This window comes from Hemitrygon akajei, chromosome 29 (assembly GCF_048418815.1).
Source record: "Hemitrygon akajei chromosome 29, sHemAka1.3, whole genome shotgun sequence".
Classification (NCBI taxonomy): Eukaryota; Metazoa; Chordata; class Chondrichthyes; order Myliobatiformes; family Dasyatidae; genus Hemitrygon; species Hemitrygon akajei.
In genome coordinates this window covers 46,552,235-46,577,528 of record NC_133152.1, presented here as the reverse complement: position 1 = coordinate 46,577,528, position 25,294 = coordinate 46,552,235, and the positions used below count along the sequence as shown (strand labels likewise).

At 45.1% G+C, this 25,294-nt stretch overlaps 1 protein-coding gene across 1 annotated transcript in view; it reads right to left on the bottom strand.

Moving 5' to 3' along the window:
- Window positions 1-25,294, bottom strand: part of vwa5b1 (von Willebrand factor A domain containing 5B1) — a 168,542-nt gene that overhangs the window by 107,481 nt on the left and 35,767 nt on the right. The window contains exons 2-7 of the mRNA XM_073032499.1: window positions 21,702-21,887; window positions 17,083-17,244; window positions 8,119-8,338; window positions 7,295-7,304; window positions 3,214-3,358; window positions 862-993 (exon numbers count right to left, since the gene is read on the bottom strand). Of these exons, the coding sequence (XP_072888600.1) occupies window positions 862-993; window positions 3,214-3,358; window positions 7,295-7,304; window positions 8,119-8,338; window positions 17,083-17,244; window positions 21,702-21,840 (808 nt within the window). The 5' untranslated portion in view covers window positions 21,841-21,887. The remainder of the gene's footprint in view (window positions 1-861; window positions 994-3,213; window positions 3,359-7,294; window positions 7,305-8,118; window positions 8,339-17,082; window positions 17,245-21,701; window positions 21,888-25,294) is intronic.

The following is a 25,294-nucleotide window of genomic DNA, read 5'->3' as shown; positions in this document are numbered from 1 at the left end:
ACACACACCAGTCCTCATCGAAGAACCAGAAGTGGAAAGGGTGAGCAGCTTCAAGTTCCTGGTGTTAACATCTCTTAAGTTCATTCCTGGGCCCAACACTTTGATGCAACTATAAAGAAGTCACAACAGCATCTGTATTTCATTAGTAGTTTGAACAGATTTGGTATGTCACCAAAGAATCTAACAGATTTCTGCAGGTGTACTATGTAAACAATTCTAACTGCAGAAAGTTGTAAACACAGCCAGCTCCTCCCCCAGCATGGACGACACCTTCAAAAGGCGATGCCTCAAAAAGGGAACGTCCATCATTGAGGGACCCCCATCACCTAGGACATGCCCTCTTCTCATTGCTACTATCAGAGAGGAGATACAGGAGCCTGAAGGCCCATATTCAATGTTTCAGGAATAGCTTCTTCCCCTTCCTCCATCAGATTTCTGAATGGACAGTGAACATAGGAACACCACCTCTGTATTATTTGTTTGCTTTTTGCACTACTCATTTAATTATATGTACAGTACATATTTCTTATTGTGCTTTGTAGTAATTTTTTATGTATTACACTGTACTGCTGCCACAAAACAACAAATTTCATGACAAATGTCAGTGATTAAAAAACCCAATTTTGATTCTGTAAGCTGTGCAATCATGCTCGATGTTAATTACACCATTCTAGGGAAAGGATTCACAGAGCTGATTTGCACAGCTCTGCCCTTAGGATCATTAAAAATTAAAGAAACTGGGACATCCCCATTTTCAAATCTTTCTAGTTTTGTGCACAATGAGCCGATCTGTTGGCAGGGTTCACAGGTATATCATAGATCACATGGACCAGAATTTAAGAAAAGGAAACATTTCCCAACCGCTGGGATGAATGATGATCTCCACAGGTCTGTCGAAGGTGTGCTTCTCTGCCAAGGTGATCGTCACGCTGCTAGCACATACTGCAGTGGGGTCGGCGTCAGCGCGGATCGAGTGCGTCGGGCTTTCGACACTGCAGAGGACAGAATCCGAGGGTCACTCAGGGCCACCAGTAATGGCTTCCACACCAAACCAAGGTAGGAGATAACCAAAATAAAGATTCTGGTACAGTCACCAAGGAGAAGATACAGGAGCCGGAAGGCACTCAGCATTTCAGGAACAGCTGCTTCCCCTCCGCCATCAGATTTCTGAATGGCCCATAAACGCATGAACACCACCTCACTACTTTTTCACCATCTATTCATCTATCTAACGTTGACTGTTTATTCCTCTCCACAGATGCTGCCTGACCTCCTGAGTTCCTCCAGCATTTTGTGTGTGCTGTCTATCACAATCTACCACAATCTGTCTTCAGTAAGGACAATAAAGTTCTATTGTATTGTATACTGTTTGTCTGTCTATCTCTCCACCTCGATCTCTCTATATATTTTTGTAACTTAGTAATTTTTTATGTCTTGCACAGTCCTACTGCCACAAAACAACAAATTTCACGACGTCTGTCAGTGATAATAAACCCTATTCTGATTCCTCATTCTTCTGAGCTCCAAGGTTCTAGTTTAAAAATCAGACATGAATGTTCAGTCCTTGATCCCAGATTCCCCTCCACCATCAGATTTCTGAACAGTCCACGTTCCCAAGAACTCTCCCTCACTATTCCTTTCTGTTGCACTACGCATTTATTTTCTAATTCATGGTATTTTTATGCCTTTGCCTGCCCTGCTGTTACAAAGCAACAAATTTCACAGGTTACATATCACATCCTGAATGGCGGCCCTGCAGCGTAGCAGTTACCAGCGAGCGAAGTTCAATTCCCACTGCTGTCTGTAAGGAGTTTGTACATTCCTCCCCGTGACCATGTGTGCTTCCTCGGGCTGACTCCGTTTCTTCCCACATTCCAAGGATGTATTGGTTAGCGTTACTGAGTTGCAGGCATGCTATGTTGGTATTGAAAGTGGACTGCCCCCCAGCAAGTAAGACCATAAGACATAGGAGCGTAGTTAGTCCTTCTAGGTGAGGCGACACTTCACTTGTGAGTCAGCTGGTGTGGTATACTGCATCCGGTGCTCCCGTGCGGCCTTTTATATATTGGTGAGACCCGACGCAGACTGGGAGACCATTTCGCTGAACACCTACCGCCAGAGAAAGCAGGATCTCTCAGTGGCCACACATTTTAATTCCATGTCCCATTCCCATTCTGATATGTCTATCTATGGCCTCCCCTACTGTCAAGATGAAGCCACACTCAGGTTGGAGGAACAACACCTTATATATCGGCTGGGTAGCCTCCAACCTGATGGCATGAACATTGACTTCTCTAATTTCCGTTGATGCCCCTCCTCCCCTTCTAACCCCATCCCTGATATATTTAGTTTTTTCCCCCCGCTTTTTTTTTTCTTTCTCTCTCTGCCCATCACTCTGCCTGCTCTCCATCTCCCTCTGGTGCTCCCCTCCCCCTCTCTTTCTCCCGAGGCCTCCCATCCCATGATCCTTTCCCTTCCCCAGCTCTGTATCCCTTTTGCCAATCACCTTTCCAGCTCTTAGCTTCATCCCACTCCCTCCGGTCTTCTCCTATCATTTCGCATTTTCCCCTCCCCCTCCTACTTTCAAATCTCTTAATATCTTTCCTTTCAGTTAGTCCTGACGAAGGTCTCGGCCCGAAACGTCGACATTGCTTCTCCCTATAGATGCTGCTTGGCCTGCTGTGTTCCACCAGCATTTTTGTGTGTGTTGCCGGAGCATAGTTAGACCATTCGTCCCATTGAGCCTGCTCTGCCATTCCATCATGGCTCTCAACCCCATTTTCCTACCTTCGACACCCTGACAAATCAAGAATCTATCAACCATCACTTTAAAAATATCCAATGATTTTGCCTCCACAGCTCCCTGTGGCACTGAATTCCACCCATCTCTGTTCTAAAGGGATATCCCTCTATTGCAGGGGTTCCCAGCCTGGGGCCCAAGGACGCCATGCTTGATTGTACCCGGTCCATGGCATGAAAGAAGTTTGGAACCTCTGCTCTATTCTGAGGCTGTGTCCTCTGGTCCTGGACTTCCCCACAAAAGGAAATATCCTCTCCACATCCTCGGACTGTGTTGGTCATTGGTGCAAATGACACATTTCACTGTGTGATCGTCAGTGCTGTAGAGCGTGACGCTACCGTGATTGCCCAGACCCCTGAACAAAAGGAGAAGGCTGCACAACCCACGAGGAGAGTGACTGTTTCAGTTCTGACCTGCCAGCAAGCACGGTGCTCGTATTTCAAGGTGAAAACTGAAGTCATACACGATGGCGTTGGTGACCTCATCATCCAAGAGCTTTGCTAAACACGCGGGCTGCCAGTCTCCTTGTGATGTTGGTGGTTTGAGCAGCAGCGGTCTCTATTCCTCCTGGAAGCACATGGAATTCAATAGGCCAGTTAATGTGGGCAGCTTGGGGTAATTTTATGTTCTTAACAAATAAAATCAGGCATCACTCTCCATTCTGAATACAAAAGATCCTGCGAATGCTGGTTATCCAAAGAAACACACACAAAGAGCTGGAGGAGCTCGACAGGTCAGGTGGCATCTACAGAAATGAATTAACAGTCCATGTTTCAAGCTGAGATGCTTTAAGGACATTGAAGAATACAGCTTAGGAACAGGACATACAGCCCACAATGATGTGCCAAACCAACTAAAAAGCGAATCAAAGACACCCAAACACTCATCCCTTCTACCTACACCACGTCCATATCCCTCCACCCTCTTAATATCCATTTACCTATCCAAATATGTCTTAGCAGCCTCTACCACCGTACCAGGCAGCATATTCTATCAAGGATGAGGGACCCGAGTCCATCATGAGTAAAACCCTCCCACCACTGAGGAGATCTACATGGAGGGTTGTCACAGGAAAGCAGCGTCCATCATCAGGGACCCCCACCACCCAGGTCATGCTCTCTTCTCACTGCTGCCATTAGGCAAGAAGTACAGGAGCTTCAGGCTTCACACCACCAGGTTCAGGAACAGTTACTACCCCTCAACCATCAGGCTATTGAACCAAAGAAGATAACTACACTCAACTTCACTTACCCCATCACTGACTGTACCCACAGCCAATGGACTCACTTTCAAGGACTCTTCATCTCATGCTCTCGATATTTATTGTTTATTTATTGTTATTATTATTTCTTCTTTTTGCATTTGCATTGTTTGTTGTCTTCTGCATTCTGGTTGAAAGCCCTAGTTGAGCAGTCCTTCATTGATTCTGTTATGGTTATTATTCTATAGATTTATTGAGTGTGCCCACAAGAAATAAGAATTTCAGAGTTGTGTATATGCACTTTGCACTTTGATAATAAAATTTACTTTGAACTTCATCAGGACTGTAAAGGAAGGGGGAAGAAGCTGACTCATTTAAGTCAGTGATAATAGATAGATAGATAGATAGATAGATAGATACTTTATTCATCCCCATGGGGAAATTCAACTTTTTTTTCCAATGTCCCATACACTTGTTGTAGCAAAACTAATTACATACAATACTTAACTCAGTAAAAAATATGATATGCATCTAAATCACTATCTCAAAAAGCATTAATAATAGCTTTTAAAAAGTTCTTAAGTCCTGGCGGTTGAATTGTAAAGCCTAATGGCATTGGGGAGTATTGACCTCTTCATCCTGTCTGAGGAGCATTGCATCGATAGTAACCTGTCGCTGAAACTGCTTCTCTGTCTCTGGATGGTGCTATGTAGAGGATGTTCAGAGTTATCCATAATTGACCGTAGCCTACTCAGCGCCCTTCGCTCAGCTACCAATGTTAAACTCTCCAGTACTTTGCCCACGACAGAGCCCGCCTTCCTTACCAGCTTATTAAGACGTGAGGCGTCCCTCTTCTTAATGCTTCCTCCCCAACACGCCACCACAAAGAAGAGGGCGCTCTCCACAACTGACCTATAGAACATCTTCAGCATCTCACTACAGACATTGAATGACGCCAACCTTCTAAGGAAGTACAGTCGACTCTGTGCCTTCCTGCACAAGGCATCTGTGTTGGCAGTCCAGTCTAGCTTCTTGTCTAACTGTACTCCCAGATACTTGTAGGTCTTAACCTGCTCCACACATTCTCCATTAATGATCACTGGCTCCATATGAGGCCTAGATCTCCTAAAGTCCACCACCATCTCCTTGGTCTTGGTGATATTGAGACGCAGGTAGTTTGAGTTGCACCATATCACAAAGTCCTGTATCAGTTTCCTATACTCCTCCTCCTGTCCATTCCTGACACACCCCACTATGGCCGTGTCATCAGCGAACTTCTGCACATGGCAGGACTCCGAGTTATATTGGAAGCCTGATTCTGGCATTGTCTTACACCCTTTCCTCCACTGGTGGACTCCCATATGGCTGGATGAACATAGAACCACAGAACTGTAGAACCATGGACAGCTAGGCCTGGTGTTAGAGTGGGATTATAGGCCTGGTGTCAGAGTGGGATTATAGGCCTGGTGTCAGAGTGGGATTATAGGCCTGGTGTCGGAGTGGGATTATAGGCCTAGTGTCGGAGTGGGATTATAGGCCTGGTGTCGGAGTGGGATTATAGGCCTGGTGTCGGAGTGGGATTATAGACCTGGTGTCGGAGTGGGGTTATAGACCTGGTGTCGGAGTGGGATTATAGGCCTGGTGTCGGAGTGGGATTATAGGCCTGGTGTCAGAGTGGGATTATAGGCCTGGTGTCAGACTGGAACATAGAACCACAAACTGTAGAACCATGGACAGCCAGGCCTGGTGTCGGAGTGAGATTCTCTATTATGTGAATTGGGATTCCAGATTAGGAAATATTATTAAATGTTTGATAATATTTGTTAGCTGAACATTTTTCAATTATTTATTAGTGTTTTAATGCACTTTAATATATTTTCAAAAATTGTTATGAGGTTTTTAAATAATTTAAAGCAAATTTAATGGTTTTTTAATGCCTAGTGAAAGACATCAGCTCTGGAATACTGGAATTAGCTGAAAACTGTCTTTGGCTTTACAGAGAATGGAGAATAGTACAGCACAGGAACAGGCCCTTCAGCCCACAATTTTTGTGCTGAATATGAATATCTTCTGCCTGCACACAATCCATATCCATCTATTCTTGGCCTCTTCAACTGCCAATTTAAAAGCCTTTTAAGCCTTTTAAAAGTTGATTTTCTTCCACACAATTCCTGGCAGTCCATTCCAGGCACCATTCTCTGTGTAAAACGAATTTGCCCCATACATTTCCCTTAAACGGCACAGTAGTGTAGTGGTCAGCACAACGCTTTACAGTTCCAGTGACCGGTGTTCAATTCCCACCACTGCCTGTAAGGAGTTTGTACATTCTCCTTGTGTCTGTGTGTGTTTCCTCCCACAGTCGAAAGACTGGAGTATGGGTTGGTATGTTAATTGGTCATTGTAAATTGCCCTGAGATTAGGTTAGAATGAAATCGGGGGATTGCTGGGCAGCAGGCTTGTAGAGCCAGAGAGCCTATTCTGTGCTCCATCTATCTATCAATCTATCTAAATAAATAAATAAACAAACAAACCCCCTCCCCCGACTTTCACCTTAAATGCATCTCCTCCAGTATATGAGATTGCCTACCCTGGGAAAAAGATCCATCCTCTCTATGGCTCTCACAATCTTGAGTCAAGATGGCACTAAACTGTCGATAGCCTGACTGTGTGTATGAGGGGGTGGGGGATAGGTACGAAAGGAGCTTGTTTTGCTGTTGTGGCCTTGTTGTGTTGTTGTTGCCGCTTGTGGTGTTTTGTTAAACATTGTGGACATGCTGTATTGATGCAGAATGTGAGGTGACTCTTGCAGGCTGCCCCCAGCACCTCCTTGGGGGTGTTAGTCATTTATGCAAACAGCACATTTCACTGTATGCTTCAAAATACCTGTGATAAATAAATCTGAATCAGAATCTAATTTTATGATGTGGCGACCTGAGGAATCTGGTGAGGAGGGAAATGGAAATGATCAGGGAGCACAATCAAAGGTAGGTAATCTGGTACAGGTAGCTGCGGCTCCTATGGAGAGCGAGTGAGCTCCCTATCCTGATGAAGGTTCTCAGCCTGAAACATCGACTCTTTATCCTTCCACAGACACTGCCTGACCTGCTGAGTTCCTCCAGCATTTTGTGTGTTGCTCTGGATTTCCAGCGTCTGTGAAATCTCTTGTGTTTACGATCAGCTCTCCATCTTCTCTGGCCTGGGGATTCTGTCGATTTCAGCTTCCTCTTCTCCGAGCCCACTCAGAACCAAAGGCCAAGGGTTTTGCAAAACCTCAATAAAAATTTAGCTTTTACTTTTCTATCCCTGAAAATTAATTGGAATAAATGAAGCTTACAATTTTTATGTTCACTATTCTATATTTTTACTCCCTTTTTGCAATATTTATTTTATTTATATATATATATATATAATTTATTGGTTTTTTATTATTATGTACTTGTGGTGAACTACATATACCTGTCTGGACACGCCCCCCCCCCCACCCCCCCGCTGACTGCTCCTGTGGCTCCTCCCACAGACCCCTGTATAAAGGCGATTGGAGGCACTGCTCCTCCCTCAGTCTCCAGGATGTTGTGTGGTGGTCTCTTGCTACTAATCGTGGTCTCTTGCAGCTAATAAAAGCCTATTGTTCACCTCCCGTCTCCTAGAGTTAGTGATGGTGCATCAGTACTGCTGCTGCATTAATCCATCATTAAGGACTCCTGTCACCAGGACATGCCCTCTTCTCATTGCTACCATCAGGGAGGAGGTACAAGAGCCTTAAGACACACACTCAATGATTTGGGAACAGCTTCTTCCTCTCTGCCATCAGATTTCTGAATTGACAATGAATCCAAGAACACTTTCTCACTCATTTTTGTTCTCATTTTGCACTACTTATTTAATTTTATATATATATAATAACATATTATTTCTTATTTTAACTTACAGTATTTTGTTGTATATTTTATGTATTACAATGTACTACTGCTGCAAAATAACAAATTTCACAACATATTCTGGTGATATTAAACCTGATTCTGAATCTAAAAATAATCAATTCTTTTGACAATCAAATTTCCAAATCGCCTGTCTTGGTGGCCAAAATAACGTCTGACACAGCCGATGTACGACTTACCTTTTGAGCTGGCTTTCTGCCGTGGTCTGTGAATCGCTGCCAAGCGTAACCAGCGTGGGGACGTAGACGGATGGAAGCACCAGCCGGATGGTGCCATTGGGCAAAGTCTGTAGCTCCAGCGAGGTGCTTATCAAAATGGTCACTGTTTCCAGTGGAGTGATTGTCCCCAAATTCACTGCAAACACCGTCCTCTCCAAGTCCTCATCCAGTACAAAGTGACCTGCCAGAGAAGGAAAGCAAGCTATTCTCATCCTCAATATGAATTCAATTTAAATAGTACGTTTTTAATCCACCAGCATTTTCAGACACTTAACTGAATCTGTTCATGACATTTCACTGAATGGCTGGTCTTCCATACAGAAAAGGCTCACAGAGATATGGTCATATAATTGAAGGAACAATAGACTTACAGGCTTACTGTCAGGTTGTTAAATAAATTTTATTTAATTAATATCTCAAGAGCCAAAGTAACCCACATAAAATGCCGAAGGAACTCAGCAGGTCAGGTAGCATCTATGGATGGGAATAAGCAGTCAACATTTCAGGGCAAGACCCCTCGTCAGGATGGGAAAGGAAGGGGGAAGAAGGCAGAATAAGTAGGTGGGGGTGTGAAAGGGAAGGGGTACAAGTTGGCAGGTGATAGGTGAGACCAGGTGAGGGGGAAGATGAAGTAAGAAGCTGGGAGGTAATAGGTGAAAGAGCTAAAGAGTTGAAGAAGAAGGAATCTGATAGGAGAGGAGGGTGGGCCATGTGAGAAAGAGAAGGAGGAGGAGTTTCTGGAGAAGGTAACAGGCAGGTGAGGAGAAGAGAAGGGGTAAGTCAGAGATGGGGTAGGTACAGCCTGACTCACTCACTTCAGATGGAAGGCACTTGATTATGTGCGTTTGGTTCGGGTCAGGCCAAGCCTGTCTCATTATGATTTTGTCAGTGTCACTACACATCTTCTCTGTTCATGGTCAGTCAAAATTGAGTCTATTGTCATATCTATGGTGGCTTAACAGTTAGCCCTAACGCTTTACGGTGTCAAAGATCCAGGTTCAATTTCCGCTGCTGTCTGTAAACAGTTTGTACGTTCTCCCTGTGACCATGTGGGTTTCCTCCAGATGCTCCAGTTTCCTCCCACAGACCAAAACCATATCGGTTAGGGTTAGTGAGTGGACAAGGGACATGACCCAGACAGGAAGGTGATCTTCAGGGCATGCTGTGTTGTAACCGGAAGCATGGTAACACTTCCTTGGACTGTGAGCTACTTGATGCAAAGTGGGACATCTCCCTGTGTTTTGGTGTTTCAATATATAAGTGTCTAATAAAGTGAAACTTAATCTTAAATATTAAATATGTGTACAGGGACAGCGAAAAACTTGCAGCAGTATCACAGGTGCATAGTGACAGGCACACACCATTTTCAAGAAAAACATAAACTACACAAAAGTAAATTATACAAGAAAGAAGACAATAAGAATGTGAAAAATCTCCATTGTAGTGCAAAGTGATTGTACTATTGCCATGCTGACGGAGTGATGAGGGTTGTGCTGGTTGGTTCAAGAACCGAATGGCTGAAGGGAGGCGTCTGTTCCTGAACGTGGCGATGTGGAATTTCAGGCATCTGTACCTCCTGCCCGATGGGAGCTGTGAGAAGATGGCAGGGTCCAGACAATGGAGATCTTTGATGATTGTTGCCCTCAGGGTCAAGTTCTTCATGGACTCAGGGTCTAAGGTCTAGGACTATTATTTTGTGTGATGATTTTACTGATATAATATATGTGCTTGCTACCTGTATGTGTTCTGTGTGCCTTGTGCTGTGTATGACTGTTGGTTCTGTTTTGTACCTTAGGTCCAGAGTAATACTGTTTCATTTGGCAGTATTCATGGGGATTCATGTACTGAACTTGAACTTGAACTTGAGACAGTGCCTCCTGTAGATACTACCGATGGAGGGGAGGGATGTGCCCGTGAACTCTCCTCACCTTTAGATACTTATCCACCATTGAGCACATTTGCACGGAGCACTGCCACTTGAGAGCAGCATCCATCATCAAAGACCCCCACCGGCCAGGCCCTGCCCTCGGCTCAAAATCAGAATCAGCTTTAATATCACTGGCATGTGTCGTGAAATTTGTTGTTTTGTGGCAGCAGTACATTGCAGTACAGAATAATAAAAACCATAAATTACAAGAAGAAATACATTTGACAAAACTAAATTAGATAAATTGGGTAAAAAGAGAGCAAAACAAAAGAAAAAATATTGAGATAGTGTTCATAGGTTCATTCAGAAATCTGATGATGGAGGGGACGATGTTCCTGAATCACTGAGTGTGTGTCTTCAGGCATCTGTACCTCCTCTTTGATGGTAGCAATGAGAAGAGGGTGTTGGGGCGGTCTTTTCTGAGGCATCACCTTTTGAAGATGTCCTCAATGTTGGGGAGGCTAGTGCCCGTGATGGAGCTGGCTGAGTTTACAACTTTCTGCAGCTCTTTACAATCCCGTGTCGTGATTCCCTCCAGTCGGTGATGTGACCAATTAAATACTCTCCATAGCATGTCTGTAAGAATCTGTGAGAGTCTTTGGTGCCATACCGTTGTCTCAGACTTCTGCTGAAATATACCATTGAGCAGGAGGTACACTGCCTGATGAGATTTCCTGCACAAGGAGTCTCAGAGAAAACACGTATTAATCCACCCAAGAGAAACCTAATCCAAGATTGCGGTACAGAAAGAAAAAACTTTGCTTCAATGTTAATGTTGGATGAACACACACAAAATGCAGGTGGAACACAGCAGGCCAGGCAGCATCTATAGGGAGACGTCTTGGACCGAAACGTCGACAGCACTTCTCCCTATAGATGCTGCCAGGCCTGCTGTGTTCCACCAGCATTTTGTGTCTGTTGCTTGAATTTCCAGCATCTGCAGATTTCCTCATGTTTGTTAATGTTGGATGAGACTGGTTAGTTGTTACTTTCTTTGCAGCTTAACAATTTATGTCTGCTAGTATTTTTATACTACTTATAGCTGTGACTGTTTAGTATAAACACAAGAAATTCTGCAGATGCTGGAAATCCAGAGCAACACACACAAAATGATGGAGGAACTCAGCAGGTCAGGCAGCGTCTATGGAAATGAATAAACAGTCAATGTTTCAGGCCGAGACCCTTCATCAGAACTGGAAAGGAAGGGGGAAGATGCCAGAATAAAAAGATGGGGAGGGAGCGGGGTGGAGGATAGCTAGAAGGTGATAGGTGAAGCCAGGTGGGTGGGAAAGGCAAAGGGCTGGAGAAGAAAGAATCTGATAGGAGAGTGGACCGTGGGAGAAAGGGAAGGAGGAGGGGCACCAGAGGGAGGTGATAGTTAGGTATAAGAAGGTCAGAGTGTGGAATAGAGTGGGCAGCGGAGCGGGAGTAAGGAGTGCTTGAGGTCGACAGACGACTGGAGATCGGAGGATCAGCCGTTGTAGGTAGGCCGAGACCCTCGGACCTACCTGGAGAGTACCTGAGGAGGAAGGTAAAACTGCGCAGGCGCGGGTGACGTCAGCGGCGAGCGCGGGGTTTGAAAAGAGGCCCACGTTCAGTAGAGGGCAGCGTCCATTAAGCTGGGTGCCAACCGCCGTAAAACAAGACGGAGAGAGGGCAGCGTCCATTAAGCTGGGTGCCAACCGCCGTAAAACAAGACGGAGAGAGGGCAGCGTCCATTAAGCTGGGTGCCAACCGCCGTAAAACAAGACGGAGAGAGGGCAGCGTCCATTAAGCTGGGTGCCAACCGCCGTAAAACAAGACGGAGAGAGGGCAGCGTCCATTAAGCTGGGTGCCAACCGCCGTAAAACAAGACGGAGAGAGGGCAGCGGAGTGCGCGGGAGCAGAGTGCCGGGCTTCGACGCAAGGGGACTTCGCTGAGAGGAAATCAGTGAGCCTGACTACGTGCTTGCTGAGGTAAAAAAGGTAAGGTCAGTAGGTACTTTTTTCATTTATTCTGACTAATCTGGGATCAGGTAATGGGGGAGACAGTTAGAGCAGTGGTGTGCTCCCTATGCAGTATGTGGGAGGTCAGGGTCAACACAGTTGTCCCTGATGACCACACCTGCAATAGGTGCATCCAGCTGCAGCTCCTATCAGACCGAGTTAGGGAATTGGAGCAGGAGCTGGATGAACTACGGATCATTCGGGAGGCAGAGGCAGAGATAGATAAGAGTTATCGGGAGGCAGTCACACCGAGAAGACAGGAGGTAGGCAAATGGGTGACAGTCAAGAGAGGCAGGGGGAACAGTCAGAGAGAGCAGAGCACCCCTGTGGCCGTTCCCATCAACAATAAGTATACCGTTTTGGATACTGTTGGTGGGGATGACCTACCAGGGACAAGCTGCAGTGGTCCTGTCTCTGGCACTGAGGTTGGACCCTCGACTAGGAAGGGGAGGAGGGAAGAGAAGAGAGCGGTAGTGATAGGGGATTCTACAGTCAGGGGGGGGCGGATAGGAGATTTTGTGGGGAAGATCGGGAGTCTCGGATGGTATGTTGCTTCCCTGGTGCCGGGGTCCGGGACAACTCAGATCGGGTGCAGGTTATTCTCGAGAGGGAGGGCAAGAACCCAGATGTTGTAGTCCATGTAGGGACCAACGACGTGGGTAGGATGAGTTCAGGGAGTTAGGTGCGAAGCTGAAGAGCAGGACCTCCAGGGTAACAATCTCAGGATTGCTACCTGTGCCACGTGCGAGTGAGGCAAGGAACAGAAGGATTATACAAATTAATACGTGGCTGAGAGGATGGTGCAGGAGGGAGGGCTTCAGGTTTTTAGATAATTGGGCTTTGTTCCAGGGAAGGTGGGGTCTGTTCCGACGGGACGGTTTACACCTGAACTGGAGCGGTACTAACATTCTTGCAGGAAAGTTTGCTAGTGCTTCTGGGGGGGGGATCCAGAATGCGAGAGGATAGCGAGATGAAGAATAAAGGACAGGTGGGGACTACACGGTTCCGGAATATTAAGTGTGTAGTAGAGAAAGGTGAGGCGGAACAAGTGATAAGGAGGACACATGTACAGAGGGATGGTCTGACGGAACATGGAGTTAAATGTGTTGAAAGAATAAGTAAATTTAGGAAGGACAACAAAATTCAAGGGGTGTATAGCCCGATGGGAGTTCGGGGAGCTGGGTTAAGCACAATAGGCAGCGATTTAAACAGAGAGAGGAGAAATGGGCTAAAAATTCTATATCTGAATGCACGAAGTGTCAGAAATAAGGCAGATGAGCTTGAAGCTCAGGTGCGAATGGGTAACTATGATGTTGTTGGGATAACGGAGACATGGCTGCAGGGAGATCAGACCTGGGAAATGAATGTACAAGGGTATACGTGCTATGGTAGGGACAGGAATGTGGGCAGAGGGGGTGGGGTGGCCCTGTTGGTGAGGAATGAGATTCAATCCTTTGCAAGGGGGGACATAGGATCAGGAGAAGTGGAGTCTGTGTGGATAGAACTGAGGAACAGTAAGGGCAAAAAGACCCTAATGGATGTTGTCTACAGGCCACCAAACAGTAGCATGGATATTGGGTGCAAGTTGAATAGGGAGTTAACATTGGCATGTGGCAAAGGTAATGTCATAGTAGTTATGGGGGATTTCAACATGCAGGTGAACTGGGAGAATCAGGTTGGTGCTGGACCCCAGGATAGGGAGTTTGTAGAGTGCCTACGGGATGCATTCTTGGAACAGCTTGTACGAGAGCCGACCAGGGACAAGGCTATTCTGGATTTAGTGTTGTGAAATGAACAGGATTTGATAAGCGATCTTGAAGTAAAGGAACCATTAGGAGGTAGTGACCATAATATGAGAAGTTTTTATCTGCAATTTGAGAAGGATAAGGGCAGATCGGAGGTGTCAGTGTTGCAGTTGATCGGGGGAAACTATGGAGCCATGAGGGAGGAGCTGGCCAAAGTTAACTGGACGGATATCCTAGCAGAAAAGACAGTGGAACAGCAATGGCAGGTATACTTGGGAATAATGCACAAGGTGCAAAATCAGTTCATCCCCCGGAGAAGGAAGGATTCAAAGGGGGGAAAGGGGCCACAGTGGTTGACAAAGGAAGTCAGAGATTGCATAGCATTTTTTTTTAAAAAAAGGGAAGTATGACAGAGCTAAGGTGAGTGGGAGGACAGATGATTGGGAAATTTTTAAGGAACAACAGAACTTAACTAAAAAGGCCATATGGGGAGAAAAAATGAGGTAAAAACGCAAGCTAGCCAGGAATATAAAGGAGGATAGCAAAAGCTTTTTTAGGTATGTGAAGAGAAAGAAGATAGTTAAGAACAATGTTGGGCCCTTGAAGAATGAATTGGGTGAAATTGTTATGGGAAACAGAGAAATGGCAGAAGAATTTAATAAGTACTTTAGATCTGTCTTCACTAGGGAAGACACAAGCAATCTCCCAGATGTATGGATGGGCCAAGGACATAGGGTAACAGAGGAAATGAAACAGATTGACATTAGGAGGGAAACGGTGATGAGTAGACTGATGGGACTGAAGGCTGACAAATCCCCAGGTCCAGATGGTCTGCATCCTAGGGTACTAAAGGAGGTGGCCCTAGAAATTGCGGATGCATTGGTAATCATTTTCCAATGTTCCTTAGATTCAGGATCAGTTCCTGAGGATTGGAGAATGGCTAATGTTATCCCACTTTTTAAGAAAGGAGGGAGGGAGAAAACAGAGAACTATCGTCCTGTCAGCCTAACATCAATAGTGGGGAAGATGCTAGAGTCCATTATTAAAGATGAAATAGTGGCATATCTAGATAGCAGTGATAGGATTGGGCCGAGCCAGCATGGATTTACCAAGGGTAAATCATGCTTAACTAATCTATTTGAGGATGTAACCAGGAAGTTAGACAAGGGAGATCCAGCGGATGTAGTGTACCTCGATTTTCAGAAGGCATTTGATAAGGTCCCACATAGGAGATTGGTGGGTAAAATCAGAGCTCATGGCATTGGGGGGAAGATATTGACATGGATAGAAAACTGGTTGGCAGATAGAAAGCAAAGGGTAACGGTGAATGGGTGTTTCTCGGAATGGCAGGTGGTGACTAGTGGGGTGCCACAGGGCTCGGTATTGGGACCACAGATGTTTACGATTTACATCAACAATTTAGATGAAGGCATTGAGAATAACATCAGCAGGTTTGCTGATGATACTAAGCTGGGTGGCAGTGTGACATGTGATGAGGATGTTAGGAGAATTCAGGGTGACTTGGATAGGCTGAGTGAGTGGGCAGATACTTGGCAGATGATGTTTAATGTGAATAAGTGTGAGGTTATCCACTTTGGGAGTAAGAACAGGAAGGCAGATTATTATCTGAACGGTGTAGAGTTAGGTAAGGGAGAAATACGAAGAGATCTAGGAGTCCTTGTTCATCTGTCACTGAAGGTGAATGAGCAAGTGCAACAGGCAGTGAAGAAGGCTAATGGAATGTTGGCCTTTATTACAAAGGGAATTGCGTACAAGAGCAAGGAAATCCTTTTGCATTTGTACAGGGCCCCAGTGAGACCACACCTGGAGTATTGTGTACAGTTTTGGTCTCCAGGGTTAAGGAAGGACATCCTGGCTGTAGAGGAAGTGCAGCGTAGATTCACGAGGTTAATTCCTGGGATGTCCGGACTGTCTTACGCAGAGAGGTTAGAGAGACTGGGCTTGTACACGCTGGAATTTGGGAGATTGAGAGGGGATCTGATTGCAACATATAAGATTATTAAGGGATTGGACAAGATAGAGGCAGGAAATATGTTCCAGCTGCTGGGAGAGTCCAGTACCAGAGGGCATGGTTTGAAATAAGGGGTAGGTCATTTAGGACAGAGTTAAGGAAAAATTTCTTCTCCCAGAGAGTTGCGGGGGTGTGGAATGCACTGCCTCGGAAGGCAGTGGAGGCCAGTTCTCTGGATGCTTTCAAGAAGGAGCAAGATGGGTATCTTATGGATAGGGGAATCAAGGGATATGGGGACAAGGCAGAAACTGGGTATTGATAGTAGATGATCAGCCATGATCTCAGAATGGCGGTGCAGGCTCGAAGGGCCAAATGGTCTACTTCTGTACCTATTGTCTAGAAGAACATAGAAGGAGAAATCAATACACATGCCATCAGGTAGGAGGCTATACAGACAGAATGTAGGGTATTGCTTTTCCACCCTGAGAGGCATCATCGTGGCACAAGAGGAGGCCATGGACCGACATGTTTGAACAGGAATGGGAATTATAATGGTATTCCACTGGGAAGTTCTACTTTTGGCAGATGGCGAAAGTGTTCGGCGAAGTGGTCCCCAAATTTATGACGGTTCTCACCATTGTATATTAGGAGCTATATCAGGAGCACCAGACACAATGGACGACTCCTGCAGATTCACAGGTGAAGTGTTGCCTCACCGGAAAGGACTGTTTAGGGCCCTGAGTGGAGGTGATAGAGGAGGTGAATGGGCAGGTGAAGCTCTTTATATTTATATTGCTGTATTTCTACACTATCCTTGGTTGGTGCAACTATAACGAAACCCAATTTCCCTTGGGATCAATAAAGTATGTCTGTCTGTCTGTCTCTTTGAGCTGTTTAGTACGTCCCCTAGTGGTTATAGTATGTAATTGCAGTTGTTCAATGTGTTCACTAGTGGTCACAGTACTTTGCAAGTTCTGGAAGTGTCTCTGGTGCTGCATTATTTGAATAATGGCTATCTGATTGGTTAGCTATTAACTACGAATTTGAATGGAATGTTTCTTATCTGTGGGTATAAAAAATGCTGACCACATGGCTCCGCAATGTCCTTTTCCTTCTTCTCTCCCTCCAACTACCAGTATCTGCTCCTGTTACTGTCCATTTCCAATTCTCCTTGCTCTATCAACGTTTAATAAAATGATTGTGAAACAAGTTTTGTGCCTCTTCCTGACTTCTGAAAGATCCTTAAAAACATAAGAATTCAAATTTAAGTAATACAAATCTTTAAGGAGTTTTACCATTGCCATTCTGGAAGGTTCCAGATGAAGTATTACTGCAGTCAAAATAACAGTCATCTAATTTAGCTTTGTCTTTTATTTGCAATGTTACTATGCGCCCAGAAACTGTTGCCTCGAATCCAACCACGGTAGTGAACTCATCCACAGGATAGATGAAAAGTCCTGCAGGGAAATAGAATTGATAAACTCAAAGAACCAACAAATGGCACAGGTTTTTCAACGAAGCACACAGAGAGGCAATATCATCATAATAAGCACAGGAGATTCCACAGATGCTGGAAATCTTGAGCAACACACACAAAATTCTGGAGGAACTCAGCAAGTCAGGCAGCATCTCTGGCGGAATATAAACAACGGAATATCGATTCCTCTAACTTCCGGTAATTTCTGTCACCCTCTTTCCTTCTCTCTTTTTCCATTCCCCGTTCTGATTCCCAGCACAACCTTTCTCCTCTCCTCACCTCCCTTGGGATCTACCCTGCATCTTTCCCTTTTTCCCATGGCCCACTATCGTCTCTGGTCAGATTCCTTCTTCTTCAGCCCTTTAAATCAGTCACAAATCACCTCTCAGCTTCTTACTTCACCTCCCCTTCCCCCTCACCTGGTCTCATCTATCACCAGCCAGCTTGTCCTCCCACCCTTTCCCTCAGTTCCTTATTCTGGCTTCTTCCTTCTTCTTTTCCAGCCCTGGTGAAGGGTCTTGACCTGAAAGATCGACTGTTTATTTCTCTCTTTAGAAGCTGCCTGACCTGCTGAGTTCCTCCAGTATTTTGCATAATAACATGGTCCTCCAGGTTCAGGGGTTCAGCTGAGGGCTAGCGAAACTGCTATGGAAATGGTAAAGAAGAATCCTTCTACATCTGAGTGAGGCAGTATTCTGAGTTTCTACCCGGGCCTTGCATAGTGACAGAAGGGAAAACCAAGAGGAAGTTACTGACATGATGAAGGAAGCCCTGGACACTGCCAGAGATGCAGGACCTTCATTGCTGCCCGAAACACCAGTGGCGAAACAGGCAGAAAGTAAATATTCATATTAACAATCAAGCCTGAATTTTCAACACGCTGGAGGAACTCAGCAGGTCGGGCAGCATCCGTGAAAACAAACAGTCAACGTTTCGGGCCGAGACCCTTCATCAGGACTGGTTGTTTGTTTGTTTCCACGGACGGTGCCCGACCTGCTGAGTTCCTCCAGCGTGTTGTGCGTGTTGCTTTGACCCCAGCATCTGCAGAGTATTTTGTTTTTAGGCCTGAATTTTCTCCTCTTTCTGCATTGATTCCATTGGATTAAAGAACAGTTACATACAATCAAACAGTTAGCTTGGACAGATGATTTAAATAGGAGGATAAGAAATGTATTGACATTGTGGGTGACATGGTAGAGTAGTGGTTAGTGTAATCACTTTACAGCCGCAGTGATCACCAGTCAGAGTTCAATTCCCACAGCTGTCAGTAAGGAAATTTTTACGCTCTCCCCGTGACCACGTGGGTTTCCTCCGGGTGCTCCTGTTTCTGCCCACATTCCAAAGACATGCGGGTTAGTGGTACAGAGTTGTGGGCATGCTGTTTTAGTGCTGGAGGTGTGGCGACTCTTATGGGCTGTCTCCAACATCACTGGAATGTGTTTCTTGTTCATGTTTCACTATGTTTTGATGTTTCAACGTACATATGTCAAACAAAACTAATCATTAAAGATTTTGTCAGGATATTCCATCAGGATTTCTACTTTGTTGTACGTTTGTCAATAGAGGACTTACTTTTAAATGGCTGTGCAGAAATGCAATGTGGAGGTGGGGTGGCTCAGGGTGTGGAGAACAGGCAGGAAAATGGAGTAGAGGTGAGATTAGACCAGCTGTGGGTTTATCAAAAGTAGAAAAGACCAAAGAGGTCAGACGATCCCCTCTTTCTCAACGATCTGAGGTTAAAAAAATTTCCCCTGTAGTGCATAAACACAAGAGATTCTGCAGGTGAGACTAGAACTAGAGGTCATAGGTCTCAGGTAAAAGTTGAGATACTTAAGGAGAAAATTAGGGAGAACTTTTTCGCTCAGAGGGTGGTGAGAGTGCGGAATAAACTGCCAGAGGAAGTAATGGCTGTGTGCTCGCGTGTGACGCTTGAGAAGTTTGGACAAGAGAGGGTCCACGATCAGGTAGATGGGACTTGGCAGTAGATCGGGTAGGCATGGACTAGATGGACTGAATAGCCTGTTTTTGTGCTGCGGTATTCTGTGACTCTGTATTGTTGAATTCACATTGACTTCTACCTCTAAAGATCTCAGCACATTCCAAAACACCTCACAACTCAGCAAGTATCTTTTTGAAAGGAGTCATAATTTTTCCGGTTCAACTACCAGTCTGAGCAGTGTGAAAGGTAAAAGACAGGATTATCTGTTTAGCTGACGCTGCTTGATAGCAGATTGCTGAATCTGGAATTCGCTCTCTTGCCCTCTCCCCCTCTCGAGCTCTCACTCCTCCTTGAAGCTCTCTTCGACCAAGGTTTCTTGGGGAGATTCTCTGCCATCTCCTCATGGGACCCTGTGTTGGTAATCACTCTTGGCATTTTTGCAATTTTATAATTGCTCTGTAAGTGGAAATTATTGTTGGTGTTGCCCTAAAATAAACCTGAAGAAGGAAGTTCACCTGCTAATGAATTAATTAAGATGTTGGAGCATACATTTGTTGAACTTAATGCAGAGGATTTATAAATGGACAATTGCTGTGAAGTTGCCTTCATAGGACATCAGCCTATTTATCCCTAGTAACTATATCAGTTAGCAGGACACTATTACAGCTCTGAACATCGAAGTTCGGAGTTCAATTGCCTGTAAGGGGTTCATATGTCTGCCCCATGGAATGCATGGGGTTTTTCCCAAATCCGGTTTCCTCCCACAGTCCAAAGCTGTACCAGGTAGATTAATTAGTCGTCAATGATTAGGTTAGGATAAAACCAGGGTTGTCTGGGTTGCTGGATGGCAAGGCTCAAAGAGCTGGAAAGGCCTATTGCATGCTGTATCTCTAAGTAAAATTAAGAAAAATAATAATTATGCAGAAATATTATCTGTGTATGTTGCATGGTGTATGCATTCATGGTCCCATAACCATAAATTGTTCTTGGCAAACTTTTCCACAGAAGTGGTTTGCCATTGCCCTCTTCTGGGCAGTGTCTTTACAAGACCAGTGACCCCAGCCATCAATACTCTTCAGAGATTGTCTGCCTACTGTCAGTGGTCACATAACCAGGACTTGTGATATGCACCAGCTGCTCGTACGACCATCCACCATCAGCTCCCATAGCTACACCCTGATCGGGGGCTAAGCAGGTGATACACCTTATTCAAGGGTGACCTGCAGGCCAGCAGGGTGAAGTAGCACCTTAACACCTCCTTTGGTATCTCCACCCCATCACCCGGCAGAAATATCATGAGGCATTTAACACAAAAAAAAGGTTCTTGACTTGATCAAGAGGAAGAGAAACTTCCCCTGGAAATGAAGGTGAAGCAAAGCTGCTGTGACTTTATAAGACATTGATCATCTGCACCTGGAGTATTGAGAGCCATTTTGGGTCCCTTTTCTAAGAAAGAAGTTGCCTGCATAGGAGAGGGTTCAGAGGAGGTTTCTGAGAATGATTCCAGAAATGAAAGGGTTAATGTGTGCAGTGTGTTTGATAGCTCTGAGGCTGTACTTGCTGGAGTTTAGAAGTATGAGGGGGGATCTCACTGAAACCTATGGAATATTGGAAGGCCAAAATAGAGTGAACTTGGAGAGGATGTAACCAGGGAGTCTAGGACCAGAGAGCACAGCCTCAGAATACAAGGATATCCCTTAAGAACAGAGATGAGGAGGAATTTAGCCAGAGGGTGGTGAATCTGTGGAATTCATTGCCACAGATGACTGTGGAGACCAAGTCATTGGGTAGACTTAAAGCAGAGGGAGATAGGTTCTTGATTAGTTGGGGCATCAAAGGTTATGGGGAGAAGGCAGGAGAGTAGGTTGAGAGGGATAATAGACTGGATATGATGGAGCACTCTCATTGGACCAAATGGCCCATGCCTTATTGAGATTTATTTACATGCTGGAGTATGCTGTAGTGATAATGGAAGGATTGTGGTGGTGATTGGGTGGGGGGGGGGAGCAAGAAGAAATGAAACACATCTTCCAATTGTTCGCAAAATAATAGCTCTACTGCTCACTGTGAGAAGCAAACAACTTCACCTGACATCTGGCAACGGATCTCAACTGGGGTCGCATGATGGTGTAGCAATTAGCATAATGCTTTACTGTGCTAACAATCACCAATCAGTGTTCAATTCCTGCCACTGTCTGCAAGGAGTGTGTACGTTCTCCCTGTGACTGTGTGGGTTTCCTCCGGGTGCTCTGATTTCCTCCCACATTCCAAAGACAGACGGGTTAGTGAAGGTTAGTATGTTCTGGACACCCTGTGTTGGTGCCGGAAGCGTGGTGATACTTGTGGGCTGCCCCCAGCATGTCCTTGGACTGCACTTGTCATTGACGCCAAACGACGCTGTTTGCTGTATATTTCAGTGTACATCTGACAAATAAAGCTAAAGATTATCTTTTAATCTTTATCTTTGTAAACGTAAGTCTCTGAGAATGGGTGTGAACCTTCGACTGGGTGATCCTCCATGTTGGTGTAGGTTAATGAGGCACACATCCCGAGGGTGTAGCCAGTCATACAAGACGAGACTTTGGATGAACTGAGCAGCAGATTCTGGCCGTTCTCTGGGTTGATAAGACCTGGCATCTTGTTGCAGAAACTTTCCTTCCAGCGAGGCCCAAAGTGATGATAGTCTGGTTGAGAGAAGGGAAAAAGTGAAAAGCCAAACACCCTCCGGCAGTGAGATGGGTCATCCTCTACCACCCCCCTCTCCTCTCCAGCTGAGAGCGGCCTGCTTTGACCTTCACACAAACTAGCAGCATGTACGGCATTATTTCAGGTAGCGTACCTGAGTTCGATTCCCAACGCTGTCTGAAGGAGTTTGCACATTCTCCTCATGACCGCGTGTGTCTCCTCCAGGTACGCTACTTTCCGCCCACATTCTAAAAGAAACATGTATGGGCTTGTAGGTTACATAACTTTAAGGTGTTTGGAGGGATGTCGGAGGTATGTTTTTTAGAGAGTGGTAGGAAGGCATATGGCATGTTGACCTTCAAGTCAGGGGGTTGAGTTCACAAGGGGATGTTGCAGCTCTATAAAACCCTGGTTACACCACACCAGGAGTGTTGTGTTCAGTTCTGGTCACCTCATTATCGGAAGGATGTGGAAGCTTCAGAGAAACTGCAGAGGAGATTCACCGGGACGATGCCTGAACCAGAGGGTATGTCTTATGAAGACAGTGTGAGCAAAGTAGAGCTTTTCTCATTGGAGCAATGGAGGATGAGAGGTGGCTTGATAGAGGTGTACAAGATGATAAGGGGCATAGATAGCGCGGAGAGTCAGAAACTTCTTCCCAGCGCTGAAATGGTTAATATAAGGGAGCATAATTTTAAAGTGATTGGAGGGAAGTATGGGGGGGGGGGGGGGTCCAAAATAAGTTTCTATTTTACAGAGAGTAGTGGAACAACCTGCCAAGGGTGATAGTAGAGGCAGAATCATTAGGGACATACAAGAGACACATGGATGATAGAAAAGTAGAAGACTCCGTGGGAGGGAACGGTGGGATTGATTTTAGAGTCGGTTAAAAAGTCGGTACAACATTATGGGCTGAACAGCCTGTGCTCTAGGCTCCATGTTAATTGGTCACATGGGTGTAATTGGGGAGTGCGGGCTCATTGGGCTGGAAGGGCCTGTTACTGTGCTGTATATCTAAATAAATAAATGAATGAGTGAGTGAGTGAATAAATAAACAAACAAATAAATAGACAAACAGTCAGATAGATAAGAAATTAAATGGATAGATAGATAACAGGCCATATCAAAGGTGGTGATGAATCGGCATATAGGAAGGAGATTGGAGATCTGGCTGAGCGTTGTCATGACAACAACCTCTCACTCAGTGTCAGCAGAACCAAGAAACTGATTATTGACTCCAGGAGGAGGAGACCAGAGGTCGAGGAGCCAGTCCTCATCGGAGGATCAGAGGTAGAAAGGGTTAGGAGCTTTGAACTCCTCAGTGTTATTATCTCAGAGGACCTGTCCTCAGCCCAGCAATGATGAAGGACGGCAGTGACTACTTAGAAGTTTGTAGAGATTTGACACGAGATAGAAAACTTCAACAAACTTCTACAGATGTATGGTGGAGAGTATATGAACTGGCTGAATCACCACTTGGTATGGAAACTGCTGGGATCTGAAGCAGAGAACAATCTGCTGAAGGAACTCAGGAGGTCGAGCAGCATCTGTGGGGGGAAAAGAATGGTTGGCATTTCAGGTCAAGGCCAGTCTGAATCAGTCCCAGCCTGAACCGGCAGCCGTTGCTCTGCCTCCATAGATGCTGCCTGACCTGCTGTGTTCTTCCACTATTTTGTTTTTGTTCACCTCCCGTCTCCTTTTGCAACAAGTATCAGCAATCTCCTTTAAAGAACTACACATCACCAGTGCAAGTCTACCCGTCCTCAAAGAAATGTGCTGGAAAAGGGCTAGTTACATCATGAAGGATCCCACCCACCCTGCTCATGGACTGTTTGCCCCACTCCCATCAGGGGGGAGGCTACGTAGCATCCACACCAGGACCACCAGACTCAAAAACAGTTACTTTCCCCAAGCAGTAAGACTGATCAACACCTCCACACCCCCAACCAGCACTACTTTATCATTTCCTGTCAGAGTCCCCTTGTGTACAGACACTCCTGTGCCTAGCGTCACTTTATGGACAATCTATGTATATAAACTATCTTACGTACTTACATTTGTTAAAATTATTATTGTGTTCTTTTTTTTTGTGCTGCATCAGATTTGGAGTAACAATTATTTCATCCTCCTTTACACTTGTACATTGGAAATAATATTAAAGTATTCTGAAGAAGTGTCTTTGTATGAGGCTGGATGAAGGGAAGACGATTCCCTGGGCTGGGGAATCAAGGGTCAGATGTCATGGTCTCAGAATATTGATTGAACGGTACAAGACTGGGGTGAGGAGAAATCTCCCCCCCCCCCCCCCCCCCCCGACCAGCTGAACCTTTAGAATTAGCTACTCCAGAGAAATGTGTGGGAGAGGGACTGGATTTTTTCAAAACAGCGATGGCTGGATTTAGACCATAAAACCATAATACATAGGAGCAGAACTAGGCCATTCAGCCTATCGAGTCTGCTATTCCATTTCATCATGGCTAATTTATTATCCCTCTCAACCCCATTTCCCTGCCTTCTCCTTGGAACGATTGACACCCTTACTAATCAAGAGCCAATAGACCCAATATCTTGGCCTCCACAACCATTTGTGGCAATGAATTCCACAAATTCACCACCCTCTAGTTAAAGAAATTCCTCCTCATCTCTGTTCTAAATGGATGTCCCTCTATTCTGAAGCTGTGTCATCTGCTCCTAGACTCCCCCACTACGGAAAACATCTTCTCCACATCCGCTATATCTTGGCCTTTCAATATTTGATAAGCTTCAGTGAGGTTCCCACCTCCTCTTCTAAACTCCAGCGAGTATAGGACCAGAGCATCAAAAGCTGCCCATATGTTAACCCTTTCATTTCAGGGATCATTCTCATGAACCTCCTCTGGACCCTCTCCAATGCCAGCACATCTTTTCTTAGATAAGGGGCCCAAAACTGCTCATGATACTCCGAGAGTTGTCTGACTAATGCCTTATAAAGCCTCAGCATCACATCCTTGCTTTTGTATTCTAGTTCTCTCGAAGTGCATTTGCCTTCCTTACTACCAACTCACCTGTAGGTTAATCTTTTGGAAAAACTGCATGAGGACTCCCAAGTCCCTTTGCATCTGTATTTTGAGATATTAAAGGGTTGGTATAGGACTACTCCAGTGATGTTTAGTATTGTGGCTTTCTGGAGATTTACATAAATATTGCTGTAATTGTTTAATGCTATTGTGTAGTGCCTTTGAGATGATACCAGTTATAGATATTAATATCGGGACGATGCATACCCTGTTCATGTTCCAAATTCTTTCAATTTCCTCTTTTAATTCAGCATATTTCTGGTATTTTTCACTTATTGATTTCTGTGAGTTATGTGGGTTTAGAATGGCTAGATCGATTAAATAAGTTGTTCTTGCTTGTTTACCCTGTA